The sequence below is a fragment of the Phalaenopsis equestris genome, unplaced genomic scaffold (genome assembly GCF_001263595.1).
Source record: "Phalaenopsis equestris unplaced genomic scaffold, ASM126359v1 Scaffold000002, whole genome shotgun sequence".
NCBI lineage: Eukaryota > Viridiplantae > Streptophyta > Magnoliopsida > Asparagales > Orchidaceae > Phalaenopsis > Phalaenopsis equestris.
The window spans coordinates 49,273,862-49,287,208 of NW_018164444.1; the positions used below are offsets into that span (position 1 = coordinate 49,273,862).

Consider the following 13,347-nt stretch of genomic DNA (forward strand, 5'->3'; position numbering starts at 1 on the left):
AGAGAGAGAGAGAGAGAGAGAGAGAGAGAGAGAGCTAGAATTGAGTCATCAAATGCACAAATTGTGAAGATTTTTGTTGATATAAGTAGCTTAATAAATATTTTTCCTTTAACGGTTTACATAAATATTTGATAAACATATGCTAAACTCTAAGTTTATATTTATGATGTGCATATTTTTAAGGATGTATTATAAAAGTTTTTAACAGTCACTCTTTCAATCACCTTATATAAATTACTTTAAAATGATTTCTTTTAATCTAATTCATTCAAGTACAAAATGGCTCAATATATGACATAATATTTAGTCGATCTCTATTATGTAGTTTTATGATTGTAGTATCTGTCCCTCATTTGAAATCTAGTTTCCTACATTGAGAGGTATTATAAACAGAAGAGAAATTAATTATTCATTTGCAGATATTATTTACAAAATATCTAATAGAAGAATCTCATCTTTAAAGCTGCTTAATTACTCTCCACATCCCATTAAAATTCATATAATTTTGACATCACCGATGCCATTAAGGGTCCATTTGGGGCAGCTTATTGGTGTGGTAGCGTTTTGAAAACACACCTGACATGTTCAGGTAAACTGCGTTTTGGCAGCTTATGTGTTTTCAAAACGCTGAAAATAACGTTTTCACACCGCACCTGTCTAGGTGGGGTGACAGCTTTCTGGCCGCGGTCTGGCTTTTCCAAAAAAATAAAAATTTGTAATAGCTACCACACCTAACTTATCAGCAAATTATTTTTAATCAGCTTATCATCAGATTATCCAATAAGCTGCAGCTGTCCCAAACAGACCCTAAATATTGAAAGAATAGTTTGTGATAAAAGGAATAAACAAAAAATGTTTGATGCAGTGTTTTAAGATTTTGGATGAATGTATCAAAATATCAATTTTAAAAAGTTATAAAACGACTCAAATCCTTTCTATAAAAGAGGGCTTATTTGGACATAAAATAAGAAAACCTAGGGCTTTGATGAGCTTTGGTGAACATTGATTTCGCTGTTCATTGCCGGCAACTATTGTTACTGGAGTTCCATTGTCTGATTGCGTCACCTGACTCTCGTTGCTTGATTATTTTCATCTAATCCTCTTAACTTTGCCATCATCTCTCATCAACCACATTCAAGTATCTGACTATTGTTATCATCCACTATCATTACTATTTTATTCTTCTCAAATATTTTCAGCTATAATCTCAAGAGATCAAACTTGCGTCATGTACTTATAATCGACTATTCTCTAATTGAGAAAACCTGATGGTGAAGACCTGTATTAACATACTGAATCACTTTATCTATGCTAGGGCTCAATTTTTTTCTCTTTCTAAATTTTTCATGTGAGAACTATAATATTTTTTTGCCATATAAGATCTTCAATGTTATTATATACAACAACAGCAACAACAACAAGAAGAAGTCTTTATCCCACGAAGTGGAGTTGGGTGTATCTTCATGTAAAAATTTTAGTTTACATGAAATGGCTATAAGTCTTTCATGTATAGACTAGTATCGTAAAGAGTGCTTATCATAACAAACGAACTTCATCCAATTCATCCAGAGTCATAATTATACACACACACACACACACTAAGGGTCCGTTTGGGGCAGCTTATAAGTGCGGGCGACGTTTTCAAAACGTCACCGTGCTGTTTGGTTTGGTTCGCACGTTTTTTTACCAGCTTATCCGAAACTGCGTTTGAGTTTTTACACTAAACGCAAGCCGCGGGTCGATCCCTGCGGTCGGCCCGCGGGCCGCATTTCAGGATAAGCAGCTTATCCTGAAATGCACAAGCTGCCCTAAACGGAGCCTAAATTTGATTTTCTTGAATGAAAATGATTTTTATAACTATTAAAAGCTTGCTCAACCTTGAGGTCATTTGTCAAAATTCTATTTCGAGCAGTTTGAGTGTTTAATTTTTCACTGTAAAATCACGGTTTGAATTATAATTATTTTCATTTGGGCTCAACTTTCTTGAAAAAAAAAATGATTGAAATAAATTTTTTTTTTTAACTTGTTTATATTGAGTTCCAAAAAAAACTATACATGATATTAACATTAAATTTTGTAGTTCCGAATTAAATTGGCTTCTGCTGCGCCTGATTTTAAATTTTTCACTAAGCTGAGTTAAACAAAAAAAAAAAACAATTTTAAAATGTATAAAAAATTTAATCTCGCGAAAAAATTTAGGTCCCACCGAGATTTGAACTCGGGTTACTGGATTCAGAGTCCAATGTCCTAACCACTAGACCATGGGACCGTTGTTGATATTGGGGTAAATATTTTATACTTAAATTAATTATTACAATTATCCACCCCACTCCTTCAGTTATCTATCAACTTCTTCAAGCCTCCATCGCCCCATCTCTCGCGATGCGGCAGTCGAGGTGGTTCCTCTCCTCCCGCCGCCGATACTCTTCCCGCAGCGCTGTTGGCAGAGAAGGAGCCCTCGGTTCGCATTCAACTCCCTTCGAGCAATATGACGCCATCGTGATCGGCGGCGACCCCTATTGCTTTGTGGCCGCCGGCCGCCTACCTCGCCCGCTCTGGGCTCTCGGTTGCGGTACTTGAACGCCGACACGTCGTTGGCGGCGCCGCCGTTACTGAGGAGATCGTCCCCGGATTTCGCTTTTCTCGCTGCAGCTACCTCCAAAGCCTGCTGCGACCTTCCGTTATCCAGTAGCCACTCATCCTCCTCCTCCTCCTTTATCTTCCAGTTCAATTTTTCTTTATTCTTGCGTCGTTTCGCATTCCGTATTGTCAGGGAGCTGGAGTTGGTGCGGCACGGGATGAAGCTTCTCCGGCGGAGTCCTGCGTCTTTTACTCCTTGCTTGGATGGGCGGAGTCTTCTTTTAGGTCCGGATGCTGAGTTGAACAGTTCGGAGATTGCTAAGTTTTCGAAGAAGGATGCAATGGCTTATCCGAGGTACCTTTTTTATGTGGGGATTTACATTTTTTTTACCTAATAGTATTATAGTTGTATATTTAATACCTAAAGCTTCGTATTTGAAGTAGAAGATCAAGGATTGGTGATGGGTATCGGCAATTTTAATTGGTTTTCACTGGAAATCAAGCATTTGATTCCTTCTGTTTTCTTTTGAGCTTCCGCTTCTGCTGCTTTGTTTGTTCAGCCAAATGCTCAAAGACTGGCACTTTGGTATGCACAATGGAGAATGGGTAGTGAGCGGTAGATCAAATCAGTGTGCTTTTGATGTTAAATTTTGCTTGAGCAATTGATTTATCCCATTGTTTTGGTTGATCACTAGTAAGCCTCAGATCATAGAGCCTTGTGTGTGATTGGCCAACTCGTATGTTTAGTATTGTCTAGCGGCAGAGGAAGTGCACTTCAATTAATTTGTGGACATGAATGTCTTGATGAGATGAACCCAACTGTATAAAAAATACTTTGATTCAAGCTCAAAAAGACCCAAATTAAACACCATAAATAATGTTGAAAATTTCATCAATTCATTTGAGGGACCAAACCTTTACCAAATTTCACATGCTTATAGTTAATACAAGTGTCTTAGTGAAGCAAATTTGATAAGCCTGGGATCCTTGATTTGTGATGTCATTAAGACAATATAATTTAAATATTAATATATTATTTGATTAAGGGGATCGACTTCAACAGAATTGATGTCGCGTCTTGTTTTATGGACAATTTCTTCTACACATCAGAAGATGACCTAGGAGAATTCTAAAAAAAAAAAATCCATGTCCAAAAGATTTCTAGAGCTTTTTTAGCAATAAGGCCAATGTTCCTTGTCGCTAGTAATGCTTACACAGGTGGCCACCACCAACATTAATGCTCAATTTTGCCAACAATATTAACATCTTTTGTCTCCTATATTATTGCCATCACCACCTACATTACCGTCATTGATAAGGCAGGCATCCACCATCGCCTATAAAGTCAATGAGCGTTGTTGCTATAGAACCGACATCCGCTTTTTCAACAAGAATGGCACCTTGTCATTATCAACAACATTGACATTGCCAAAAATGCCATCTCCTACATTTCTCAAATAAGGCTAGCATCCACCTTCTCCTTCATTGAGATCTTTCATCACCAATGAGGTCGACATCCACCATTGCTACATTGATATCCACATTTGCTGTGAAGATTGATTACTCTATCACCAACAAGACTGATGCACGTTGGGACAATTGACACATATCATTGCCATTAACATTGATGCTTGTAATCTCCTCCAACACCAGCACTTGATATCGCCACCAATGTCAACACTTGTTGTTGTCACCATACTAACGTTTGTTGTCGTTAACAAGGCTAGTGCTTTTCTATATCTACCATCATCGATTAGTTGATGCTTAATATTACTGACAAGGAAGACGCCTACCTTCGCCTATAAGACTGACTTTGACCATTGTTAACATGGATGTCTGCCATTTCCATCAAGGTTGATGCTCCACCATAGTGAAGTTCGCCTTCGCCACAATTGCCAACATCTATTAGCGACATCATTGCTATGCCCATCGTCTCCATTAGAGTTGACTCCCATTGTTGCCACCATCACTATCATTGTTTTCCATTGCTACCAAAATCAACAGTAATTTTCTAGGTTGAGTTAATTTTATCTTCTTTAATAAGGAGAAATATTGAACATATTACTAATCATCTCTTGATGACAACTCTAATGTATCGACATTATTTTTACTTCCACCATAGAAGTCATCTTCCAAAGCTCATGCATGAATCTCACTAATTTAATTATTTTAGCTGAGCCAAGCCTCATAATTTACTTCTGCTTTGGTTTTTTATATAAAAAAGTTATTTTTTCATTACATTCAAGCGTAGAAGATTTACCTATCTATCTATCTATGCGTGAAATTTTGATTCAATGCTAAAATGATAGACTCTTTATCAACTGCACTGAATGTTCCAGCGCCAATCACATTAATTTGAGTCCATGTTAAATCAAAGTGTTGGCAGATCAGATGCATGCATGTCTACATCAAAATATCAGAGCTGATATAAGTTTATAATAGGATCATAATTTTTATCTATTTAACCACATTTAAGCGTCTATTTCCTTGACTTGATGCTTCTTTGGTTGTGCTTAGAATGAAAAAAGGGTTATAACTGGCTTATGGTCTACTTTACTTTGAAACAATGATGTTTGAACTACGTTTGCTATATAGGGCCAACATTATGCAACACGGATTTCTCTCAACCCATTATATGTTTGAGCTCGTTTGGTACTGCTTATTAGAATCTCAATGCACTACTAGTCAAATTTAAAACTCTCTTGTTTAGCAAGGTCCTCTTATTAGGCTTGAGCAGGCTGTCGTGGTAAACTACTAGTCAAATTTAAAACTCTCTTGTCTAGCAAGGTCCTCTTGTTATGCTTGAGCAGGCTGTCGTGGTAAGAAATTCACTATATACTGTCGTGAACATGACTGGCCATTTGATGGTCTTGGAGGTTTGATTCTAATAATTGATAGACCTCCAAGCAAACAAAATATAGCAACTTTTTTGTGATCTTGAAAACTGGACTTTATTCGTGGGATCATTAAATTTAGAACGGATCTATTATTTTTATTTGGCATGAGCTGTATTGTATATAACCCTGCGTTTTTTCTATGATAATGTAAACTTGGATTTATAATGCAATTTTATTTCTGGTACAACAGATATGAGGAGCAGCTCCTGAAATTCTGTAAGTTTATGGATTCATTATTAGACTCATATACTCCGGAAATCAAACGGGATGCACACTCTCTCATGGATAAGGTGAAGGATAAATTTGAGAAGTCTGCATTTTGGAGTCATCTTCTCCAACAAGCTTTGACATTGGGCCAAAAGGATATGTTGTAAGCATTTTTCTTTTGCTGTACATGCAATGTCTTTCCATTTCCTGCTATTCTGTTTCAGTTTTTGAAATTGGAAAAGAATAAGCACTTACTTGTTTTAAGCAATACAAAGCTCTTTGCCCAAAAGAAAGGGCTGTCCAAGATGCAATATTGATATTGTTATTTGCAATACTTTCTTTTGTTTCTTAACCATTTCAAGTATTCATTTTGACAGGGATTTTATTGATCTTTTAGTTTCACCAGCAGCAAAGGTTCTAAATAACTGGTTTGAGGTTGTGCCACCAATTCAATTTACATTTTTTAGGCGTAAAATATCAATGTATTTTCGATCCATATTCTTAGGGATGGTTTGTTTCTTCCTTGAAGCATTTCTATGCCCAACTTGTGCATTTTTTTTCTCTAGTTTTCAAGATAGGACTGACTTTATTATCATAAAATAAGGATTTGTATCATATTATTCTAATAAAAGATGATCATAATGGTTTTTAAAATCTTTAGATTTGCTTTTAAATGTTTATAATACTAATTATCCGTTCTACAATCATTTCTAAATAAATTGAAAAATCTTGAAATTCGTTTGTCATCAAAATTTAGCTCAAGATAACTTCAGTTCCAAATAGCCTGCTTGTTCTCCATAAAATAATTAAGAAGTTAATTTGCTTCATATGTTTTCTATAAATGATTATTTCTAATATATTATAAAATTCATTTGAGATTACTTTTATTTATTATAAAAAATAGACTTTACATCTCTAGTAATAGTTGTAATTGAAGAAATATATCCATTGTTTATTTTTTTAGACAAAATACAATTCTTGAAAGTTTATTTTAGATAAAAATATCTCTAGTTTTGACCATTGACTATTTATTAAATTTCTCCTTGAACGATAGGTTTGACATCAAAAGAGGTTCAAACTTGAACCTATTTCAACTAGGGTTAGAACTATATTTGAGCAATGTTCGATCTATCTTCAAATGTTGTTTGATTCCAACCATATTCAAATCCTATTCAAATAAGATTTGAACACAATTTGAACATGATCCAAAAGGGTGCAAAGAAAGTTCAACTGAATTATAATGAGGGTGGAATCTTGTTCTGTTTAATCATGGTTCAAACATGATTTGTCTATAGCATATACAATAGAGAACAACGTTAACATGGTAGATTTAATAGTTGATTTAGCCAAGTGAGTGCAATCAAAACACATATACTATAATAGATTATAAGGCAAATAAAATAGAATGTAATCTAAGAGTTTAAAAAAACAAAGAGCAATATAGAAGTCAACTGACTTATAATGAGGGTGGAATCTTGTTCTGTTTAATCATGGTTCAAACATGATTTGTCTATAGCAGATGCAATAGAGTGCATTTTAACAACGTTGACACAATAGATTAAATAGTTGATTTAGCCAAGTGAGTGCAATCAAAACACGTATACTATAATAGATTATAAGGCAAATAAAATAGAATGTAATCCAAGAGTTTAAAAAAACAAAGAGCAATATAGAAGTCATAATATATTAGAGTGCAATTTAAGAGATATAACACAACCACTATAACAAATCAAAGTATAATTCAAGAGCTATAGCATAACAACTATAGCACATCATAGTGCAATTTAAGAGATGTGATATAACATTCATGCACAAAAAGGTACAATTCATGGGCTAGAGCATAATAGCCATAACATAACAAAGTGCAATTTAATATTTATCACAACAATCATTATATAATAGTGCAATTCAAGAACTATAACCCAATATTTCTGAATAGAAATGATGAATCAAAAAACAAAAATTTTTATAAATTTAATTAATAATTTATGTTAGAACAATAAAAGGTCAGATTTTTTTTAATCACCCTATGCATCTATATTTTTGTGAAATAAATGCTTGGGTAAATGATCCTTGTAAATTTTTATATGATTAGGTATAATTTTGTGAAGATTTTTCTTTGGATATAGGCACATAATGTGTTATATTGCATAGAATCTACAACCACGGCTGCAAATAAGATGAAACACACATATCAGACTAGATGTAAAAAAATTACTTAAATCTCTTAACATTTTGTTAAAATTCTAATCTACTTCACTATAGGCTTAAGGACTTCACCTGTGGTGATTCTTTTTTTAGGAGATTTTCCTTAAAACTATTTTATATTTTGCTAAATAATCTTGACATCTCAAGCAATCTAAAAAACACTTGTAGGACAAACTCATCTATTGCCAATGATGTTTATTCTAAAGGTACAAAACGGATCATAATCGTACAACATCATGATTTTGTGACAAAGTGAGGTCTCACATATAATTTAATGTATTTTGTTTCAATTCATTAGAAAATATATGAGTTCTGCATCCATCCAAGACTTTGGGAGCTTTTTTTTAATCTTCATTGACCTTAATTAGGGATTATTTCTGCCACCATAATGATTATTTCCTCTTTAGCCTATTATACACATCGATTGTTGATCTATTGTACTGATCAAATGGTTCATTCGACACAATGATATTAGATCTATGGGTTTTTGGGTAGCACCTTATTTATTAAAAAAATAAATTAAAAAGCAATGTGCTGTAAAAAAAAATTGAAGTTAGTGCTTTCAGTTATTCAAGAATCCGTCTGTTTACTAAAGCAATTAGTTTTTCACTTTCCTATTTAGCCATGTATTGGGAAATTATGTTACATTGCCATTGCCCACTAGCAATTAATTTCACTTTACCATTTAGTTGTGTATCGAGAAATCATGATACATTACCACTGTCTATTATGATATTTTTATCTTGGAAGCCTTCTATCAATCCTCATCCAAGATTTAAAGAAATACATCATCTTCTCATTAATTCGGTAAAGAGGATCAATGATGCATGGATTTGTGGGCTTGTGCCGGTTTCTTAATATATCTATAAAATTATCAGTCAAATACTTTTATTTTTTTGCCTCTTGCTATAATCTATAAACCTAATACGATTTTTATGTCCAATAATAAGAGATTGATCCTTTGCGTCCTCAATCTTGTCATATGTACATATGATAGCAAGAGATTAGTCGATTATCTTTTTTACCTTCTCCACCTTTTTCTCCATCTTTTTTTTTCTTTTACACCTCATCTCCAGCCTTAATTGAATGAATGATCTCCTTTCTCTCCTTAGCCCACTCCCTATATGCGAAACTTCAACAAGTTTGGTCAGAGTGTCCATCTTCTTTTTCAACCTTGTTTAATTATTTTTTAACCTAAGTTAAGCGTTCTTCAACCTACCCTTGTATCTCAACAAAAAAATTACTTCAACCCATCATATAAAGTTATGTACTGTTGTGCTTTTTCTCCCTCTCTTATTTTCTCCTAACTATAGTGATGATTACTTTCTACTTTATAACTAGGGTAAATTGAGCATGAGTATGTATAACATATTTATAAAAGTCTTCATTAGTTCTATGCACTAGTGTATGTTGAATATCGCTTGCAAAAAATAAGTTACTAGTTAATTTACAAAAATGGTCGACTATATGAATAAAAGCTTTACATAGTTTGAAATAATAATCTATTTTCAAAGGCCTACACTTACTTCTTTATTGATCAGCATTTACAAGAACTTTTTGCCCATGGCACCTTTCCGCACTTTCACCATATAACATCTTTGGTGACATCTCTTTAAGAAAGTTATCACATATTTTCTCCAGCCCTAGGATAGCTTCATAAACCACCAGTATGTTGTTGTATATCCAACTTTATTGTACAAAACTGAGACATTCTTCTTTAGGGCATCACCTTATTGTGCACCATATTCCTCTTTGGCTCTCTCTTTGTCTTCGCATGACATGGTATGCTATGATATGCAAAGAATGCATCCTTATATTTAACTAAGCCAGATATTTTAAAAAAACAATAAGCCAAATATCTTAGTAAAAATAATATTTTGTTTATTATGGTCAAGGACATAATATAGGAAGAGACACAACTAAGCTTTCAAACGTCACTCTTAGTGCACTCTAGGAATGTTTCCTTGGGCGTAAATTCTTGAATTTTTATTCTCCATCTACGTAATTATTTAATAGCCTACTCTTTTTGGTCATTCCGTTAAATTTCTATTTAAGCTGGTACTCCAAATTCCATCATAGTAATCAGAGCTAATTTAACACTGCTAAATATTGTGTCATTGCCACTAATGCTGAATATAATAGAGAAATCCCCATGCGCTTCATAATCAATTATTGTTAATAATAATTTATGAATCAAATTTTTAGAGAATTACAATTCAGTAAATTTAAACAACTCATTAAATGGGAATATCTTATATTGACAATATGATCATTAGCCTCAACTCGCCTAACAATTTTCTCTATGACAACTTTAGAACTATATATATGAATCTAGCATTATTATGCCTGTTTATAGGTATTCTTAAATTAGACATTTCACATATGCGGTTTTGGGTTTTTTGGTAGAAGAACCATGTGCCTTGTAAACCCAAGTCAACTATAGACCTATCCCTGAAGAATAATGATAACTTCAATTACACCAGGCAATCACATCATGTTTTACGCCTTATTAGTTTTATCACTACATCACTATCTTTTGGTTTTTTATTAACTCCAGAAGGTTTATCTCTGGCTTTATGTTTCAATGCTAAGAAATAGTAGTTATTTTCCACTATGCTTTATGCTTCTAATTTTCTCCACCTGCTAACTAGCTCAAGCAGCTCCAAGGATTGAGTCTTCAGAGACTTTTTTTTTTGCCCGCCTTTTCAATTGGTTTAGTTATGTAGTTTTTTGCTATTAGGCTTTAATATGTTCAAAAGGCAATTAATTTTGTTATGAAATGTGCTATTCCTTTTATTTCTATGTTGAACTTCTTTATCAGGGGAGAAACTTGAAGATTTTTCAGGAGAGATTTTTGCCTTTTACAAATTTAGGGCCTTCTTTTGATTAAAGTATTTCCTTTTTTCCTTGTCTCAAGTTTTGTTATTAAATTGCTCGTTTTGCTGATTTTATTCAATTTTGATTCCATATTTTTTTTAGCAAGCACACACATTTCAACTCATTGCGTAATTTATTGGTTATTTATTTCAATTTATTATTTATTGTAGATGTTTATTAGGTTGTTTTTTTTTGACTTGTTTCCTTTTAGATTTTGAGTTTCAATCAAAATTAGGGAATAAGTATTGAAAATTAAATTTTGTAATTGATGGGCAATATATCTACCTCAAAGGATAGATATATTACTTGTTGGTGGTGCTTGACTAAATAAACTGAAGAATTTATGACATCCATTTTAGTCTGTATATATATATTTATATATATATAATCATGCAGTAGGCTACATTAGAAGCTTGAAAACTCGAGATTGTGTTGCTGGTAGAGATTTGGAAAAAACGTAGACTATATAGAATCTTTTTGTTAGTAAAGAGCAATAGCCCTAGCCCGAGCTTACCACAACCTTTATTTCAGGCCTTCCCAAATCATCTGCCGTTCGCAGCTCTATTCGATAGCTATGGATTGAAACATTATAGACCCTAACACTACTATGACCAACACTTTGGGTCATATCATGGAATTGCCTCATCATCTATGACTAAAAGAATTACTTTCCTATAAAATTCCCATTGGTTCAAGGTCACATTGTACTATGTTGTTATTACATCTAGCACCCCTTTTTGCGTTATTGCGCAGTAGTACTGATTTCCAACTCACCATCAATCTTATAAATAAGCAATAACTGTTATACTTCTATTCAAAAATAACATGAGAACTTGGCTCCATTCTTTAAATAACAAAAACTGGATGAATTCATAAGTTTTCATACCTATTGTTTATCCAACGGAAGAACCACTAGCTAGGACCCAATGTTCTCCTAAAAGATTATCTTTTTCCTAATAGAAAATAAATATAAGAATTAGATTGAGGCATCCTAATCTTGAATATGGATGGCTGGGATTTCTTGGATTCACTTCACAGTTGATATGTTGGATCAAATTATTCTTTCTCTATTCTCTTCTAAACTAGGAATTTTGACTTGGCACCTTATCAAAGTGAAAACATCAATCCAATAGAGAATGGCCCAATCTCGTCTTTATATGGTAGAATTTCTTGTGAAGTCATTCTTCTTTGATTGTCAAGTTGAGATTAGACTCAACTTATTCCTCGAACTACAGATAAAGCCTCATAATGTTGCTTTATATGCAACCTAGCTACTTGCTTCACCATCATTTCTTGTTTTGCCAACAAGTTCTTGAGCTTAAGAGCAGATGCCTTTTACGTGGTCTTTTCATTTTCTCAAGTAAAAACCTTACACCCTTTTAGATGCCCATTCATTTTTCTTGCACTTTTAGGCTCCCAAAAAAAGGTTTTAACAATCAAGTCAAGATAAAAATCATAATCTATGATTACCATCTACAACATGGAAACGGGGATGCATATATAGCATGGCATAGACACGACGACATGACATAATTGTAAAATGTAAGATATGTCATGTCGTGGACATTCTTTTATATTTAATAAATTATTAATTCAAGTTAAATAAATTTTTGCTATTATCGGTTGAAGCATTATATGATGAAATATAATATCATAATGAAGCTTTCTAAAATCAAAAAGAGCCAAAGAAGATTAATATTAAAAAATATTTTATCACGCAAACATTCATCAATGTCTCACCATGTCTTTGTCGTGCCAGCATTGCGCTTGAAACCAAAATTATAATAAAAAAATTTTGACACATTTTAGGGCATGTGGGACACAGAGGTGTCGGCCGTTTTATTGTTCAACTTCACTTTCGTAGTTTGGAAACGGTGATGATTTTGTGATTTTGAAAATAATTTAAATATAAATATAACTTTTTTAAAGTAGTAATGTTTTTTAATTTTTAAAATAAGTGAGACCAAACGAGTCTCACATTTTTAAATAGTTTAGATGATTTAATACAATACTACAAGCAATACACTTATCCCGAAGAATAAATATATTACTTGTAATAGGGATTTAATCATCTAGACTAAACAATTTGTGACATCCGTTTTGATCTGCGAAATATTTTTATAAAAAGGCCAACAAGTTCCCCTATCTAACATAAAAAAAATTAAATAGGGTTTATTTTATCTGGGTTCCTGGTTCCCTATAGAGGCAAGCCCCTATAGTTAATTACATCTTAAATGATCGAAATCACTTAAGATAACTCTCGATTAAGATCAGGTGGTTTTGCTTTCAAGATTTCAAAGTTTAGGTTTTCACGATTGGACATGGGAAAATCAAATAAGAATGACTCAAAATAGGAACAATTATTTTAGGAATTCAAATGAAAGAAAAGTAGGGGACATCACAGATCCAGGAGAAACCCCGGAGATGTCCCAACTATCCTATTGTTCGGCTTTATGTCTTCGAAATGATGATTATTTGATATTTCAATCCTGCAAATTATTTAAGACTTAGGACTTATGTTTGCACAACGTCAGACTGTGCAAATAACCTTAAAAGACAGGAGGATTTACACCGTACC

At 33.2% G+C, this 13,347-nt stretch overlaps 1 protein-coding gene and 1 non-coding gene across 3 annotated transcripts in view; one reads left to right on the forward strand and one right to left on the reverse strand.

The window, feature by feature from the left end:
* Positions 1-2,197: 2,197 nt before the first annotated feature.
* Positions 2,198-2,269, reverse strand: TRNAQ-CUG. The gene has a single exon. It is a non-coding gene; the product is annotated as a tRNA-Gln (tRNA).
* A 350-nt stretch (positions 2,270-2,619) lies between these two features.
* LOC110034263 (pyridine nucleotide-disulfide oxidoreductase domain-containing protein 2) overlaps positions 2,620-13,347 on the forward strand; it is a 61,607-nt gene continuing 50,879 nt past the window's right edge. For both annotated transcript variants that reach the window (XM_020738547.1, XM_020738554.1), the window contains exons 1-4: positions 2,620-2,688; positions 2,774-2,935; positions 5,668-5,847; positions 6,062-6,119. In XM_020738547.1, coding sequence (XP_020594206.1) covers positions 2,799-2,935; positions 5,668-5,847; positions 6,062-6,119 — 375 coding nt within the window. In that variant the 5' untranslated portion in view covers positions 2,620-2,688; positions 2,774-2,798. The remainder of the gene's footprint in view (positions 2,689-2,773; positions 2,936-5,667; positions 5,848-6,061; positions 6,120-13,347) is intronic.